Consider the following 18,823-nt stretch of genomic DNA (forward strand, 5'->3'; position numbering starts at 1 on the left):
CTACCATCTGCATGAAAAAAATGTCCCTACTCTTTCTCTGGCTATACTCTTAACTGGAGATACTTATGGAATATCTTGGGATTCTCCCTAATCTTACACACCAATGGTTTCTCATGCCCTCTCTTTGTTCTCCTAGCTGCTATCTTAAGTTCCCCCCCTTTCTAAAGTCCACTCATGCCTCCATTGACTTACTCCCTTTGTACCTGTTCAAAGCTTGTCTTATTCAATCCAGAATATTTCTAAGTGTCCAGGGTTTCTGGGCTTTTTGTTCGTACATTTCATTCTAAAGGAACATCCCTAAATGTCATAGGAGGTCAACTGTTAGTCTGTCGGGGCTGTTTCTTTGGGCTGGAGCGAGGGTTACAATGGTGTTCCCAATGATCAGCAATGGGACCACTACAAATGGCAAAATTTGCAGATGACTTTGAAACTTGGAAGTGTACTAACCAATGAGAAAAAATGTCAATAGACTTGAGAAGATGTGTCCTGGGTGAAATGGGAGACCACATGACATGGAATTTAATTCAGAGATGTTTGCAGTGATACATTTTGATGGAAGACAATAATAAATAGGAACAGGAGTAAACTATTCCATCTCTTCAGCCTGCTGTGCCATTCAATAGGATCATGACTGATCCAACGACATTCATCTTGTTCACATTTTTACCCTTTCCCCATAATCTTTGATTCCCCTACTAATCAAAAATCTATCTACCTCAGCCTTATGCAAGGACTCTGTCCCACAGCTCTCTGTGGCAAGGAGTTCCAAAGACACACACACTGTGAGAAGAAATTCCTCATCACCCCAGTTTTAAATTGATGCCCCTTTTCCTAACACAATGCCCACTCATCCAAGCTGCTCCCATTTACCCTGTCAAGCCCCTTCACAATTCTGTTCCAGTGAGATCACCTGTCATTGTGCCAATTTCCAATGAGTACAGTCCAACAAAATTAGCCTTTGCTCATAAACCAATCCCTCCACACCAGGGATCCATTCCAAGTGAACCTTCTCTGAACTGCCTCTAATGAATGATATCTTTCCTTAAAGAAGGAAACAAAACTGCTCACATCACTCTAGATGTGATCCACTAGCACCTCCTATAGTTGAAGTAAGACTTCCCTACTCTTATACATTCCATTAGTCTTCCTGATTACCTGCTGCACTCATGTTAGCTTGCTGTGTTTAATGCATATGTACATCTAGATTCCTTTTGTATTGCAGACTTCTGTAGTTTTTCTCCATTTTAATAATTCTCTGTTCTTTTGTTCACATTTTCCCACATGTATACCTATTGATATAGCTTAAAGTAAGGTGGTGTACAATGATACACATGATGCACGTATACAGCACTTTAAGATAGAAAGCAAATGAACAATGCAGTTAACAAAGTGCGGTGTGCAGCAAAACTCCTGGACGTCATTGCTAAACCTGTATGATATAGTCATTCAAATCCAGCTGGATGATTATATCTAATGTCATCATCAAACCTTAGGAAGGACGTGGAGGATTTGAACAGAGCAGAGAGCAGATATACTAAAATCGTGCCAAGGATGTGTGGAGAGACTGGATTACCAGATTTACTCTCCTCAGAGAAGATAAAATGAAGAGGGAATTTAATAGAGGTCTACATTATCATTAGACAGGGTAAATAAAAAGAAACAGGATCCACTATTGAAGTTTTGATATGTAGAAGGCAGAGATTTATAGCAACTGACAAAACCATTAGAGGTAAAATGATGAGAAAATTATTTATGCATTGATTGTTTAGTATGTGGAATGCCCTGTCTAATAACCTGGTGGTTGCAGATTCAATTGTAGTCTTCAAAGGTTAATTGGATAGGCCACAGTTCAGAGGGCTGAGTGACCTCCATTTGTTGTGTTCTATGTATCCTTATCCCTTGAATTCTATGAATCCTCAACATAAAAAAATCACTTTTTAAAATTATGTCATACCTAAAAATAGAATGTCTCAGGATACCTAAAACAGAATAAAATTACTTCAGGTATTCCACTTGGTATTATATTAGTTTGTTAATCAAAGAACAATCTTTGCAGTCTAAAAGTTCTCTTACTTTTAATGATTTCCATGCTGGAAGTAATAATCAGCTTTGCTTGTGTATACTATTGGGAATAATTTAAAACCTTCAATTTCAGAAATGTAACTTCACTTTCTCTCTGGGACTCATTACAGATCATTTTTCGCAAAATCCTTGATGTGAAGAAAGAAGAGGAAGAACGGTTGAAGAATGAAGGGACACTTAGTATCCCAGTGGATCATCCTGTCAGGAAACTATTCCAGAAGTTCAAGCAACAAAAGCAATTGCGGAATCAGGCAGCAGGTCACAGCAACTCAGACAGAAACCATCCCCAAATAGAGAACCACTCACTTCATAATGGGGCCTCTACCACTGGCACGAGTGTGGTGACAGTTTCTCAAATCACACCAATCTCATCTTCCCTTTCCTTTGTGAGAAATAATGAGCATCAGCCTCAGGCACACCACGAAACAGTCGAGTTGAAGCCAAATGGATTGAATGACCAGCTGTGCTTGAAGGGCAATAGCTCTATCCAGACAAAGGCCGGAAATGGAAAAGGATGGCTAAGACTTAAAAGTTCCGTTGCCTTCACCGATCCCTTTCCCGGATCGAGAGAGGAGAAGAAAGAAAACTGGAACAATGTCATCAAAGCTGAATCCATGGAAATTCTTTCAGATGAATCAAAAGGTCCTGAATCGGAGAATAATGTCATAAAGAATCCTTTGAGGAAAACAGACTCTTGCGACAGCGGCATTACGAAAAGTGACTTGCGATTAGACAAGGCAGGTGAGATCCGCAGTCCACTGGAGCATAGCCCAGTTCAAGCTGATGTCAGGCACCCCTTTTACCCAATTCCAGAGCAAGCTTTGCAGACCACGCTACAAGAGGCCAAAATGGAACTGAAAGAAGACATTCAGTCATTATGTAACAGGATGAGTGGACTTGAGAAACAAGTGACAGAAATCCTTCAAATACTGTCTGAAAAGAACCTGACGGAAATGTCTTCTGAGAAGTCTCAACGCTCCAGTCAGGAAATGTTTCATGTTTCTAGGCCCACAACTCCTTTGTTGGAAGAAGAGGATGCTCAGTTTTAGTTTAGAAATTGTAAAGATTTAACATTCACACAAGAGTTAACCAAATGCACAAGATGACTGCTTTGACAGTCTAAAGACTTTTGCATGTCCAGCTGGATTCTGGCCTGCCAAAGAAAATTGTTAACAGAAATATTGCTTGTAATTATATGGATAAGTGCATGCACATATAAAACCTCGTTTACAATCCTTCACCACATATCCTGGGTCATTTTGTGCAGTGCAGTTACTGTTTTTCTCATTTGGCTCCAGAGCATAAACTGCCAGTTGTTCTCTGAGTGATGTCTCTGAACGACCACAGGTTTGCAAATTGAAGTGTTTTGTCCATATTACATGGGGAACTAATGTTTCTTGCTTCATCAGGGTCTATTTATTGCATGCTTTGTTTCTTCAGGATTGGAGAAGAAAGATGCTGCTGATGCGTACGTATCATTGCAAGCTTCAATTTAGGGGACAAGAAAGTTACCAAACAAACTAACAAAAAAAACTAAATTCATTTCAACACATCAAAACCTTTTAAGGGAGAAATAATTTTGACATCAAAATCCATCTTGAGGAATTACAATCAATTGAAAGCATGTTTACATACACATGCAAATACTTGTGTATTCATACATACAAGATATGCTGAAAAAAACTGTACACCCCAGCATTAATAAAACATTAATTAGAGAAATATTAAATCAAGACAGACAGGTCATTTTTCCACCTGCCACAAATAATTTTGAGTTTCTCTAGTTATGAGTTTCTTTTTTTGTTGTTTTAGCTCCACTTAAGGATTGAAGCTGAGAGAGGTCAGCACAAACACTTGGGTAAGATTCAGTATGTTCTGGAAAATTAGTCTGTCAAATCTCTGGAATTGCTTCTAAGAGTTTGCTTTTTCTGGAGTTTACTTATGATCAAATAAATTTGCCAATTATAAGTTCTGGAGTAAACGTATAGGTTGGAAATAAGGGCACATGTTGGCACAATGATATGTGTGCCTATCTGTGGACAGGGTGGTCCTCGTTCAAGTCCCACCTGATTCAGGGGTGTGTAAGAAAATGGCTGAACAGGTTGATTAATGGATATCTACAGGTTAGATATTAGCTGGCTCAGGAAATACCACAGTGCAGGAGCACAACTGAACAGTTATGTAGATAGAAAAGCATCCATTTTACACATTATTTGAGAGATTTTCTTTCGCTTTCGCAAAAGTGTAACTGTACCTCCAGTTTGTTTTTTCAAACCAGGCTTGCTCAGGTGATTCGATAAAAGGTTCAGGTTTATCTTCACTGGTTGACATAAACTGGTTGCTATAGAAGATCTTCCACACTTCCACTCAACTTAAATTGTTGTTCTAAATCTCGAAAACCACCTTTGGAATTTTAAAATTAAACCGAGTGGCAAACAGGTTTTATAACTTTCATTTCAAAGATAAATTTCTTATTGAGAGCCATTTCCTCTGTTTTGCAAAGTAATCTGTTTCTGAAGATCATTTACTATCCCAGAGGAGCTTGAATTTCTTTGGATGGCACGGTGGCTCAGTGGTTAGCACTGCTGCCTCACAGCACCAGTGTCCCAGGTTCAATTCCAGCCTTGCATGACTGTCTATGTGGAGCTTACACGTTCTCCCCGTGTCTGAGAGGGTTTCCTCCCATGGTGCAATGATGTGCAGGTTAGGTGAATTGGCCATGCTAAATTGCCCATAGTGTTCGGTGCATTAGTCAGAGGGAAATGGATCTGGGTGGGTTACTCTTCAGCGGGTCGGTTGGCTTGTTTGGACCAAAAGGCCTGTTCCGGAAATTAGGGAATCTAATCTATTCTTTTTACAGGCACTAGATTTAAAATGAACCCTATGACAGTTAATGAATTCAAGTCGAACAACTTAGGCAATAGAACCCAGGACATTCGCAAGAAGGTCAAGTTATTTCACCCTTTATAATTACCCACTGTATGAACGAACATAGGAGGTAGAAGCAGGAATACACTATCCTGCCCAGCAAGCCTTCTGTATCATCCAGTGCACCAAAAGAATCTATCAACCTTAGGCTTCAGTTGGCTGACCTCATCCACTGAATATCAATGGCAGTCTAGGGTCAAGAATTACAATATTTCGCTGTTTGCTGAGTAAGTAGTTTCCTACTTATATCTATTAAAGATGGCTGACCTCTTATGCTGAGAAGGTGATTCCAAGATCTGGGGAAATAACTTCTTTGTCTATTCTGCCACGTCCTCTAAAAGAACTGTTATTGAGGTCACTTCTGTTTCTTTGAAAGACCAGAGAACATGCACCCAATCCGATTAATCTTTTCTCATAGGAAAGCCACTTTGAGAGGAAGAAATGGTTGCCATTTTTAATAATTTAATAATGCAACTGTTAGGATGACAGTGTTTTGAGAAACTAAATATTGATTGTGATAAGGAATGACTGCGAGTGTTATGGTTCCTCAGGATGATTATGATGCTGCCTCATGGCAAGAACCTTCGTAAGAAGTGGTTTAACATGTGGAAGCTGTAGCACTGCAGCTACCACATAGTTCTGGCTGTCCAGGAAACTCTCCCGTTTCTAGTGCCTAACAGACACACCTCAGAAAGACCTATACAGGTTAATAATTAATTTGTTTGGGCAAGTTCTGGGGAGAAGGCAGAAGGATTGGGTTGAGAAACATATCAGCTGTGGTCAAATAGTAGACAGGGAGGAGGCTGGAAGAACACAGCAAGCCAGGCAGCATCAGGAGGTGGAGAAGTCAACATTTTGGGTGTAGCCCTTCTTCAGGACTGCTGTGATCAAATAGTAGAGCAGACTTGATGGGCTGAATGGCCTAATTTTGTTCCTATATCTTATGATTATGACACACCCTCTGAATCCTACAGGTTCCGAGCTTCTAGCCTTAGGAAAAAGATAGACACCACCAATGCACCACAAGGTCTCCAGATAATCCGTGAAATTGCTGAAGGCAGTGCCACTCTTTATTTCCAGTAAATCATATTCTTGGAATAAGGCTTTCACAAAAAACATTCTACATGAAAATGTGCGATTAGATTAGAAGGCATATCTGTCTATTGTCTGGTAAAGTATTCTGTTTAATTGTTATTAAACAGGTGTTCAGCCTCATGGGAAAAACAGGATTGTTTTTACTATTGTGAATTGTTATGACCAGGTGAGGGGGTCCCCCAATTTAATCCTCCCAGTCTGTTGCATCAAGTATTTTTATTTTTAGCATGAAGCTATCACACTTCAACTAAAACAGTTTACTGGAAAATAGGAGATCCAAATACCACAGTTTTATTGAGAAGAATGGAGGGATGTTATTAAATTCTCACCCCAAGGAAAATAATAAAAACACACCATCAAAAGCATACACAAGTAGACAATTAGTCTAAAACGTACAAATAGGAAAGAAAAAGATGGTACATTTTAGAAGTCCTTAGAATCCTTAAGGCATTATAACATGAGACCACAAATATGTAATTGTTAATAGTCTATTAGCAGCAACAACATTCATCAATATTTTTCGTTTTTAGCAAATGGTTGTTTTCTCAGTTTGCTTTTCCAGCAGATAATGAGAGAAACAGCCAGAGAGAGAGAGAGGAGGATTCTTCCATTTCTTGCATACAAATCTATTTGCCTTCTTTTTGCACTGCTGCAAATGAATAGCCGTCAAAGTATGGTTCCCTAGCTCTATTATTTTTGCAAGCTGGCTAATTGTCAGGTGAATCTTTCATCTCCCAATATGTGAAATTATCTTACAATACAAATTTCATATCACTGACTTAGTTGCCTGGTTTTAATGCCTTTAGATAAAAGTGGTAATTCAGTGCAGACGTTTCTGTTTACTCTCATACCCAGTTTCCCTCAATTTTTGATCACTACAACCATTTCAGGTCCATGTTTTTTCCTTTTGTAAAACCAATTTAGCTTATGTAAGGTTTGTTATGACAATCAGATGATGGGAGTTAAAATTCAGTAGTTCATATTTATCACAAGTGTAACAGGGTAAAATACTTAATCCAAAGGCACTTTACACAAATGTATAATTACAGAACTAGCTTCAATGTAATAGAATTAATTATTAACTTTATAATAAATTCAGATTATTATTTTACAGCAGCACAGAGTACATTGCAGACTAAGTTACAAATTTGGCTAATCAATCGATAATGTTTTAGGCTTAAAAATTGAAAAACTGTTCAATGGAAATAGAAACATCTCGGTTTTCAATTAAACTATTCAGCTTCTTTGAAAGGAGTCCCTTGTCTATATCTGTAATACCTTACCACACATAGCTTTAGTTGTGATTCAGTTGGTAGTATTCTCAACTTAGTGAGTTTTGTGTTCATGTCCTACTCCAAGACTTGAACATAAAAATCAAGGCTGACACTTCAGTGCAACAAAGCGAGAGTATTGCACAGTAGAAGGTGCAATCCTTTGGATGAGATGTTAAATCAAGGCTACATCTGGCCTTATTTTCCCTCTCAAGTAGACATAAAAGGTCCTATGACACTTTTTTTTTAAAAGAGGAGCAGTAGAATTATCTCCAGTGTGTTGACTAATATTTAACCCTCTTTCAGCATCACAAAAATAGATTATCTGGTCATTATCACGTTTCTGTATATGGGATCTGTTAATACCAAATTGGCTGCTCTTCTTCCCACATTGAAACGTTGGTAATGCTTCATGATGTACCTCATTGGCTGCAAAGTGTTTTGAGAAGTCCAGTTTTCATGAAAGGTGTTATATAAATGTAAGTCCAAAGATGTACAGGTCAGGTGAATTGGCCATGCTAAATTGCCCATAGTGTTAGGTGCATTAGTCAGAGGGAAATGGGTCTGGGTGGGTTACTCTTCGGAGGGTTGGCGTGGACTGGTTGGGCCAAAGGGCCTGTTTCCACACTATGAGGAATCTAATCTAAATGTTTCAAGCAATTTGTTAAGACAGATTTGACGTGGTCCCAGCTAAAGTTTCAGTTACTCAATAAATGTCCTGTGACAATATATTGGATGAAATGCTTTTAATCTAAAATACTTGCTCCAGATATACTGTTGGAAGAGACTATTACAATGAGGTAACTTTTTAAAAAAACTATTTGTCATTGATATAAACTGAAGTGACCTACACTGTGAGCTTCCTAGCCACAAGGTGTCTCTGCCTTCCTCCTGGAACATATAGCATGGACCTAGTTTCCAGTTGTCTGAGATGTATTTGATTGGGAATAAATAGCCTCATTTATTGCATGAATAAACAAACTTATAAAACCCAATACGAAGGGAAATGTTTCTTTATGTATTTCTGAGAGTATTATTCCCCTTTGAGACAATCCTCTGATCTGGCTCATCATGTCCCTATTTGTAATACTAATACCCTATCAGTACTTTTTAAGATACAAAGTACAAATAGTGAAGCATTTGATGAAACAATAATTGCTGCTATTTTGACTATTAGAAAGTGTAAGTGGAAATTGCCAGCAGTCCCAGAACAAGAGTTCATACAAATGGTAAAAGTCATACCTGTAAATGGTGAAGCCTCTGCTGAGTGCTATCACCGAGATGGCAATATTTTCTGTACCACATTAGAAACATTTTACATTAATTTTCATTCACCTATCTGAAAGCCAGGCTTCATTGTTACAGCTTAAACATTATTTTATTTAACATTATTTTAGTACTTTTTAAAATGATATCAGAAAAGTAAGGTTACTTTCAAAAGCACCATTTACATTAAATTAATAGAGAGATTTTCATCCTGAAGACAGGAATCATATGTCAGGCTGTTTCCCAACATTGTGCCCAGCACTTTACCCCTAAGCTGATTTCATATCAGGGCCCAATAGGAATCAGAGTCGTTTTTGAAGTTGCCTTGCTCATTTCTTCAGAAGGCTCAACAGATGAACTTTCAATAAAAGAAGGCAGATATCTATTCAACTATTTCAAAGGTTCAGTAAATTTCTGAAATCAAAGCAGAGGGCTCCAATACCAGATTTCCATTAATATCAGATTCTCTGTGGAATGCAAAAGAGCAGTTCATCCACCAGATAAAGTACTCCAATGCATCTTAATGGCTAAGCAATGCTGATCAATTACACGGTAATGTACCTTTCAAGGATAGGCCCTGTGATTAATAACATACAATGTGATTAGTAACATACTTAACTGATCATACAGCATCTAATTATGACATGTGAAGTTAGCAACATCTTTTATAACTTGCTGATGATTGAAAGTGGGCTGATGGGGTTCTAATGAGCCATTCTGGGCTTGTCCTGCTTTTATAGGCAGGAAAACCTGGCCAATCTTCTACATTATGAGCTAGATACCACTGTATCAACCATACAGTAACAGAGACATGGCTAATTGATGAGCTCAAGCGTTCAATACTACTGCTCGGGATTTTTTGGGATCCATTGCGTTTGGAATATTCAGTGGCTTTTATCATTTTCTGATTTCAAGTGGAGTGAATTGAATTGGCTGAAGAATGGCATCTCTGGGGACCGCAGGAAGAGGCCAAGATGGATCAGCCACTGATTGCAGATAGTTGCAAATGCTTCAGCCTCATGTTTTGCTGGTGTTTGTCAATAAGGTAAAGTAATACAATCTGTAACCTCATAGTCTGGCTTTGCCATCAAGCACCAAGATCAATGCTAGTTCAATGAAAAGTGCAGGAGGCCATACCATGAGCATCATAGGGGATACTTAAAATGAGGTGTCAGTCTGGTGAAACTACAACACAGGACTAATTGCATGCCAAGATTGGAAGCTGCATACGTCACACAGAGCTAAGTGATCCCACAGTAAATAGCTCTGATCTAAGTTCTGCAGTGCTGCCATTTCCGTTGTGAGCAGTAGTGGCCTATTAAGGAACTCACGAGGAGAGAAGCCCCACAAATATCCCCACCTTCAATAAAAGCAAACTACTGTGGATGCTGGCATTTGAAACCAAAAGCCCTGACAAAGGGTCAATTAGACTCAAAATGTCAGCTCTTTTCTCTCCTTACAGATGCTGCCAGACCTGCTGAGATTTTCCAGCATTCTCTCTTTTGGTTCCCCATCTTCAATGATTGGAGAACCCAGCACATCTGTGCAAAAGAAGCATTTGCTACACTCTTCAGCTAACTGTGCTGTGTGGGTGATGTCCTTCTGAGATCCAGCCATTACAGATGCCAATCCTCAGTCAATTCAATTCATTCCATATCATGCCAAAAACTGGCTGAATGCATTGCATACTTAAAAATTTATGAGTCCTAACAACACCTGACAATAATGCTGAAGAATTGTGTCCCAGAAATAGCTGCCATCGCAGCCAGTACAACTACAATTTTCACATCCCACCAAGCATTGTGGAAAATTGCCCAGTTACAACTTATCCTCAAAAAGCAAGTCAAATCCAACCCAACCAAAAGTGTTGGAAGTTTTCAAAAGTTATCCGATGGCACTGATCTGTCAATAAACTGCTCACTAACACTCAGTTTGAGTTTTGTCAGATGCAGACAGCTCCTGACCTTATTACAATTTGTCCAGATATGGGCAAAACCATTGAACCCAAGAGGGAACTGAGGGTGACTATCTTTGCCTTCAAGGCAGCATTTGACTGTGTGGCCACAAATAGCCTTAACAAAACAAGAGTCAATGGCAATAAATAGGAAAATTGCAGGTTTGAGTCATACCTAACTCAAAGATCGGTGTGATTGGTGCAGGTCAGTCTTCTCAGCTAAAACCTAGCTGCAGAGATTCCTCAGCATAGTGTTCTAGGCCCAGCCATCTTCAGCTGCTTCAATGACCTTACCACCTTCATAAAGTCAGAGGTTTGCTAATGATTGCACAAAGTTTAGCAGCATTCCTAACTCATTCAAAACTGAAGCTGCCATTGTAGATATGCAATATAATGTTCAGGCTTGGGTTGCTAAATAACAAATAACATCCATCACATGGCCATCCATCTTCAACAAGACAGAATCCATGAATCAGCCGTGAAACATAATGGTGTTATCATTGCTGAATCTCCCAATACCCTGGGGGTTACTATTGAGCAGACTCAATGGGCCAAATGATCTAATTCTGCTCCTATATCTTATAACTTTATGGATTTATGGACATCATCTAGGACAAAGCTGCCCATTTGATTGCCACACCACCTCACCCATTCAATATTCATTCCCTCCACCACCATAGCAAAGTGGGAGTACTGTGTTCCGTATGGAAGATTCACTGGAGTATTTCACCACAGCTCCTTGGACACCACCTTCCAAGCCTCCACACACTGCCATCTAGAAGAAAAAAGAAAACAGGTACATGGGCACACCACTACCTGCAAGTTCCCTTCCAAGTCACTTACCATTGTAACTTGGAAATATTTTGACGTTTCTTTCCTGTTGGTGTCAAAATTCTGGAGCTCCCTGAAGAGTATTGTGGGTGTACCTACACCTCATGAAGTGCAGTGGTTCACGAGAAACACGCTTTGTAATATATCTTGAGGGCTACCTCTTCACATCAAGCCATGGCAAAGGCAAGGAGGCATCCCTCCCAGAACACCATAGACAGTATGGTCATTGATCCATGGCCATTGGCAGTCATTCTGCATCAACAATTGAGCTATCTGACTCCTACATTGCTGAGTGAGGATAACAAGGAAGGAGCTAAACAATGCAGTAAAATGGTTAGGAACAAAATAATACTCCTCATTTTGATTATTTTGATTTTATATCTGGTATACAGCATGGTTTAGACCCAAGGTCATTGAAGAGGCTCAAGGATCACAGGAGCAATGCTGACAATCTTGTGCGATTTCTTCTTGGTAGCCAGCAGCATGTGAGAACCTTTGTTTTGAACTAGCAAAGTTCCTGAATGGAAACAAATCATTAAATTGAGGCAGTAAATGCATAATCCAGATCTGGGGACAGTTGTGCACAATATACTGTATTTTCTACTAAACTTGTAAACTTAGTACATATAACCTTCAATTAGAAAGCATGGAATACATATGTTTCAAGAAGCTACTTCATAGACTTTAAATGACATCTACGAAGCAAAACTATCAGTATCTAATAGTAGATTTATGCTTCTGTACGGCAGTATGTTACACTGTAAAAACTGCCAGTTTTATTTACATTTTATAGGTCTGTGCAGCAGATTAAAATTAACAGTAGCTAGGCTGTTGATATATTTGATGAATTTAACTGGGTTTGCCTTGAGTTTTAGTTCATTGTTATTGCTGTTAACAATGATACTGTACTTTACAGAGAACAGGATATGAAGTATTACAATAATGGGCAGTAAATCAAAGAATATTTTTCACACTTGGTTATTAATGAAGGGAGGTAAAAACAAGGACTGCAGATGAAGGAAAGCAGAGTCTAAATTAGAGCGGTGCTGGAAAAGCACAGCAGGTCAGGCAGCATCCGAGGAGCAGGAAAATCGACGTTTCAGGCAAAAGCCCTTCTTAATGAAGGGATGTAAAAGCAATATGGAAAAACATAGTCAACTTAAAAAGCGCATTTAGCCTTTAGAGAAGAAGTTTAGGAGCCAATCTTTAGGAGTGCATTGAGAGGTTCACCTTGAATCTGTAAACTTTGGTAAAACGAAATATCGAACTGTAATCAGTTCTCAGTTGAGCAAAATCTCTTTATCCACGGCTTTAAGTCGTTGGTGTATTTTGGTTGTCCATCTTCATTTATTTCCCTCAATTGTTATATTTCAGATGGATTGATGTAAGCCTGTTCGATTTTATAAGAAAGCACAGATGTATGTATTCTGGTACTGTAATATAGCAGTTTTTGAAAGATGCAATGTATATGTTTTATGAATAGAAAATGGAAAGTTGTTGCATGTGTGTACAGTTGTTGTGCTTTCACTGCAGAATTGTTATTTATGTACAAACTAAAGCACTACTACGGGGAATAAAATGCCCCTTTCCTATAATTTCATAATAAAAGAGCATGAGATATGGAAAGTGAATTTGAGTTTTTTTGCAATAAAATTTTGCTTGTCCGTGTCTATTGATTTTCACACACCAGCCATGCACATCGCATTGATAGTCCTGAGTAAATGGAGAAAGATGCGTGTTAAAAATTAGAACTATGTTGATGAGCTAGTTTTTTAAGGTCATACAATGTGACTGGAGAAATTAAGGCAATGGACTTTAAGGCTGCAAATGAAGCAGGTTTCAACTCCTGCCACCCTGGCACACAACATTACAGCACGATTCCATAGGGACATCAATACAACATCAAACTGACAGACTCAGAAACTACTGAAGGTGTACAGGTGCCCAAGTTTGGAAGCTCATTTAGGAATGGGCAAAGAATTCTGGTCCAGCCACTATCACGCACATCCAATAGAAGATTAAAAATAATTGTAGCCCAATTACTCCAACTGAAAGGTATTCAAAGTCAGACCACAGAATCTGAATAGATTCCTCCAGCATTTGGGTGTAAATATTAAGTCTGTAATCTTAAAACAATTCATTTTGAGCATAACCGTACAATTGGGCCACAGAATTCAAAGGTGTGCAGGATTCTATGATTCTATGCATGTCATAGCACACTGACACTAAAAAGCCCCTCTAATTAAAAGGTGTAAGATAAATTGTAAAGATTTTAAATGTTTTTGGAACTTAAATTACATGAGATGTAGAAGTTACATTGACATCAGGGGACAAAGGTTAAGCCTGTTTAGAGTCACCCAGTGGACACTATATATAACGCAGCATTATAGGTGGTCAGATTAGACTGGAATTTGGTAAGAACTTTAATATGGAATTGCACATTTCCTGCTCTTTTCAGCTCACAATTATTTTGGCACCATTTTGTGCAAGTAACGTGAGCTGATAAACTATAGCATGGGCAATGAGGCACCCTGTGACCTTAGTGAATGGTGGGACCACCAATGTATCTCCTTGGGGGACACGGTGGCTCACTGGTTAGCAGTGCTGCCTCACAGCACCAAGGATCCGGGTTCAGTTCCATCCTCGGGTGATTGTGTGGAGTTTGCACATTCTCCCTGTGTCTGCATGGGTTTTCTCTAGGTACTTTGGTTTTCTTCAGATGGTCCAAAGATGCGCAGTTTAAGTCGATTGGCTATGGGAAATGGAGGGTTACAGGGATGGGACAGGATGCTCTTTGGAGAGTTGTATGGACTTGATGGGATGAATGGCCTGTTCCCACACTGTGGTAATTCTACCATTAACAATTATTGGCATTAATGAGAATTAAGGAATCAATAAACAGGGTGAATTGACATCAAAACAGATAAAGTGAAGGAAAACAACGTTGGACTGAAAGAGGGAGAAAACTAAAAGCCAGTAGAAAAATGTTTTAAAAGAAATTGAAGTTTTAAAAATCTCTAACAATGTATTACCTGAAGAAATCAGATTGAACAGTCTAAAGATGGATTTGCATTACATAACAATGACTGCATAATGAAAACCATTTAATTACCATTACCAACTTGAGGGAGCTATCTAAGTGGGCAATTCATATCTGCAACTGACAAGCCTTTTAAATTAAAAGGGAGGCCAAAGGGGAGATATAAATTATATGAAGCAAATGGTAAAGAGCCTAAAAATGACCAACAACTCGTGAAGATGTATGACTGACAGTGAATCTCTTAAATCAAAATTTGCTAGCAAATTTGACCATTTAAAATACTTGAATAGTTAACTTGCAATTAATTTTCTCACATAATTTGTCTGAATATTGAGAAAATTTCATTAAAAATGTGACAGGGCAGGTATCACCAGATGTGGAGACAATACATACTGAAAAACTTGTAGATTCTCTTGGCATAATAAGAGCACTGTGGCGCGAACTTTTAAAGCGTGTAATGGTTATAACATGATTTTGGCCCCATTAGTTTAAATGGTACTGCTATTATGTGATTTTCTTCTAACATAGGATTGCACGAGAACGGAACTGCCGTGGTATAGCAGAACTGACTGTACCAACAAGTTTCTCAGAAAGCAAATCCAACAGCACCAGATTTGCATTTCCAAAATTAAAAGCTATTCCAGCAGATTATTTGCAATGTTGCATTTACCCTCAATCTACATTCATTTTTTTTAATAACCAGTTGTGTATAATCTTTTTTTCTTTAATTTCAAAGAGAAACTTTACCACAAAAAAATGACAATCTAGTAAAATTGACTAATTTTTCTTTTTACAAACAAGACAATGTTAAAAGATGGAACGAGAAACTATTATTGATTTGTGTGGCTCTCAAAACTATGCACTTGCTAATGATCCCCATCAATTTATAAACAATTCAAATCATTTATGGAAATAATTACTTTGAGCTTTTTTAAATGGTATTAGCTAAGTTACCCAAAATGCAATTCCGAGAAAACCTGGAAGTTAGTTTTGAATCTGAAAAGGTTGGAGATGAATTAAGCAGTGGGTCTCCTTGCCTCGAGGTGAAGCCTAGCATGGTCTGGAGTCAAGGCTCAGTGTAGACTAGAGGCTAGGTGCTCACTTGGACTGGCTTGGAAGGACTGTTATTCTGAACTTGTTAATACTTTATTTTTCTAATTCACTCCTATTGTCTGTAATGTTGGACTTTCTATTTCTTTACTTTTCTGATTTCTTTTCCCTAAGAATTTATACATATTATGTATGTAGTTACCTTTATACCTAAGATGGTGCCGTAACTGTTGATTTGTAAATTTTTCACTGTATTCCTTTGAGTACCTGTGACAATAAAGCTAATTCTGTTCTAAAAAGCCACTTTAGTATAGCTATGTTCTTAGGCCTTACGTGGGTATATCCAAAGGCAGAATAAAGCGACCAGATCTGCTATTACCTAACTACAGCTGTGTGTTTTCTGTCAGCATTAACAACCCTCCTGTGGCCTTTTGTGATCGATAGTTGTTGCTTCTGATTTGCTCCATTGTAGCTTCCACCCACACTGATGAGTAGATAATCCAGATTTTATTTAGCACATCAAGGTTTAGACAGATCAGACTGAAAATGAAGTGGCTCTTTATTCAGCAGATGTTTAGGCACAGAATAAGCGTGTCAAAATCAAATTAAGTCAAGCAGTTTTACCAAAGTAATAACAAGTGGTACTCAGCATTGATTTTGGCTCAGTAGAACCCAACTTGACATGAGTAACAGCCAAGAATGAATAGTACTTTGCATAAGCTGGGATCAGCGCAGAATATCTGCACTTAAGTTTCTCAGTGTTCCAAATTTTTTTTATGGCTTGAAATCATGAACAGCTTATTATCATTTTATGATGCGGTTTTATTATTTCCATTTGCACCTCACCATTTTATTTTAACTGTTTTTTTTTTATTTTACTAATCAAAGCTCACTTTAGCTTTGAAATTGAGAACTGCTCAGCCAACTTGCAAGGAGAATTTGTACATTTATCGAGGATAATTCTGTTATTTGGATTTTCTATTATGTGAAGGTGATTTCAAAATGCAACAGGCAGTAACATAAAGCTCAAAATATAATCATTAAGCTTTATGGAGCAGCACTCTTTGCTGGGACTATTTGGCTGTTGAATTACTGTCGTTGCTATTTTATGAACAACAGCTTGCCAATTAAAAATATTTAGCTTTGAAAAAAAACAAAGTAAGAGATTCAGCTACTTCACCAGGGCATCACATTTTAATGCGCTGAGCTGACAATACCCTATCATGTGCAGTTTAGTGCTATTTATCAAGCTGTGTGCTATACAGATACGTTCAATACCTCCCCTGTTGTGTTTATCCTTCAAGCCTGTTTGAAGGATCAGTGAATCAACTGTATGGAGGCTGTAAAGACCAACAAATTAGAAAATGTAAGTAGCTCCTCACAGGCATTTTCTCCTGTTTTAAAAACAATGATTTGCTGTATCCCTAAATTTAAGCTGCACTTGGGCAGTGTGAAAGGACTGTGGGCTGAATCTTACAGTCTTTTTGGGTCAAGTGCAAGTTGGAGTGATTTTGGTGGAGGGATTTGGTGGAGTATCTCACCAGACCAGTTGCAATAATTAGCATTCCAGTTCTCAGGCGCATATCACATCTGACTTCCATTTTGTCATACACTATTCCCATAGTAACACAGCACTGATCAGTGATCCCAGAATTGCCCGTTATGTTAAAAAGGCCGGTGTGCACCCACACAAGTATGGTCTCAATGGAGTTGTCGTGCATGTTTCCTGACCACCCCCAGGCATGGCTGTTGGGTGGGATGGTGTACAGGTCGGATTTCCTCTTGCCCCAGGGCCAACAGTGGAGACCATGGCACCAGACGGTGCCAGCCTGGTTTGGGCTTTCCATCTGGGTTGAAGAAGTCTCAGCTGGAGGAATACCCAGAATTGTGGGAAAAAGGTAAACATCCTTCTCCATTCTCCAGAGTAAGTGTGACCATTTCTCCACGATACCTCACATTTAGCTCTCTCTCTCTGCTACTGCACTGAATTCCCACTACTCTTACTAACATCTACAACTCCTTCCACACTCTCTGTCACCCAAGCTGTGACACCACTAACCCTGTGTGCCCTCTGCACTGCCAACTCACTCACTCAGGCACTGATTCAGCCTAGAATACTGTGATCAGTTTTGTACCTATGTCTAACAACAGATATATTAACATTTCAAGCAGTCCAGAGAATGTTCTCTAGTTCAATAGGTTAATCCTGGATGTGATTGTAATACTGGGGGAGGTTGATGAGTTTGGGCTTGTACTTATTGGAGTTGAGAAGAATGAGTTAGCCTTATTGAGCTAAAAGCATACAAGATTTTTAGAGGGCTTGACAGGGTAGATGCAGAAAGGCTGTTTCCTCTTGTGGGAGAATCTAGGACCAAAGGACATAATGTCAGAATAAGGGGTTGCCCAATTAGGACAGAGATGGGGAGGAATTCTCCTCTCAGAAGTTAGTGAATTTATGGAACTTTCTTTACTCTAGAGGGCTGTGGAGATTGGGTTGCTAAGTATATTCAAGGCTGAGATGCACATGTTACTTATTAGGAACAGAATCAAAGGTTTTGAGGAAAAACCATGATTTCATTGAAATGGTGAAGCAGACTTGATGAGCCAAATGGCTAACTCCTACTCCTATCTCTCATATTACTATTCCACCATATCCTTAAAGTTTTCAAAGACTACACACCCTGGTTCCCATGTTCTTGATGAATCTTCTCCTGGCATTTCCCCCTCTGGAGGCTCACTGAAACTGCTGGAGGTTCTTCTTCTTCCTGAAGTTCTTATAATCACCGTCTCCTTTTGTAATGCCTTCTGACCAAAGCCCCAAGGAAGGTAGGCAGTTGATGGACATTCCTACACACTGAGTGGATAAATGAGGGCAAAGTCAGAGAGGTCATACAGTGTTATTGAAGAGACACCTGACCGTCATGTTCAATACCTGAGCTGAATGTTATGTCCTCACACAGGTCAGCATGGAAATCTCATCAAAAGCTCATTGTCATGTCTTAGCAAGGAACCATGAGGTGTGTATCCCTATGAAACGTAAGGTGAAGATCTAAAGTGTCTATGCTGCACTTGGAGGAAGCTTCTGCCTATCGGCCTGCCATGGAATGCACCCCTCCCTCCAGCAAACCTGCCTTCCATATCAAAGTAAGTGCACACTTACTTTTCTGTGTGAGGATATGGCACATGCTAACCATTGCTTGCACTACTTTCCAATTGGAAGCACTTAGTTTCGCTTCTAATTTTCATGTTACAATAGGAATATTTGTGCTTGTGCAACCAGTAGGCACAGTGTAAAGTCTTTGTTTA

At 38.9% G+C, this 18,823-nt stretch overlaps 1 protein-coding gene across 3 annotated transcripts in view; it reads left to right on the plus strand.

The window, feature by feature from the left end:
- Window positions 1-13,032, plus strand: part of LOC140476173 (voltage-gated delayed rectifier potassium channel KCNH5) — a 312,744-nt gene extending 299,712 nt beyond the window's left edge. For all 3 annotated transcript variants that reach the window (XM_072568342.1, XM_072568343.1, XM_072568345.1), the window contains exon 11: window positions 2,193-13,032. In XM_072568342.1, coding sequence (XP_072424443.1) covers window positions 2,193-3,131 — 939 coding nt within the window. In that variant the 3' untranslated portion in view covers window positions 3,132-13,032. The remainder of the gene's footprint in view (window positions 1-2,192) is intronic.
- Window positions 13,033-18,823: the final 5,791 nt, after the last annotated feature.

The sequence above is a fragment of the Chiloscyllium punctatum genome, chromosome 4, assembly GCF_047496795.1.
Source record: "Chiloscyllium punctatum isolate Juve2018m chromosome 4, sChiPun1.3, whole genome shotgun sequence".
NCBI lineage: Eukaryota > Metazoa > Chordata > Chondrichthyes > Orectolobiformes > Hemiscylliidae > Chiloscyllium > Chiloscyllium punctatum.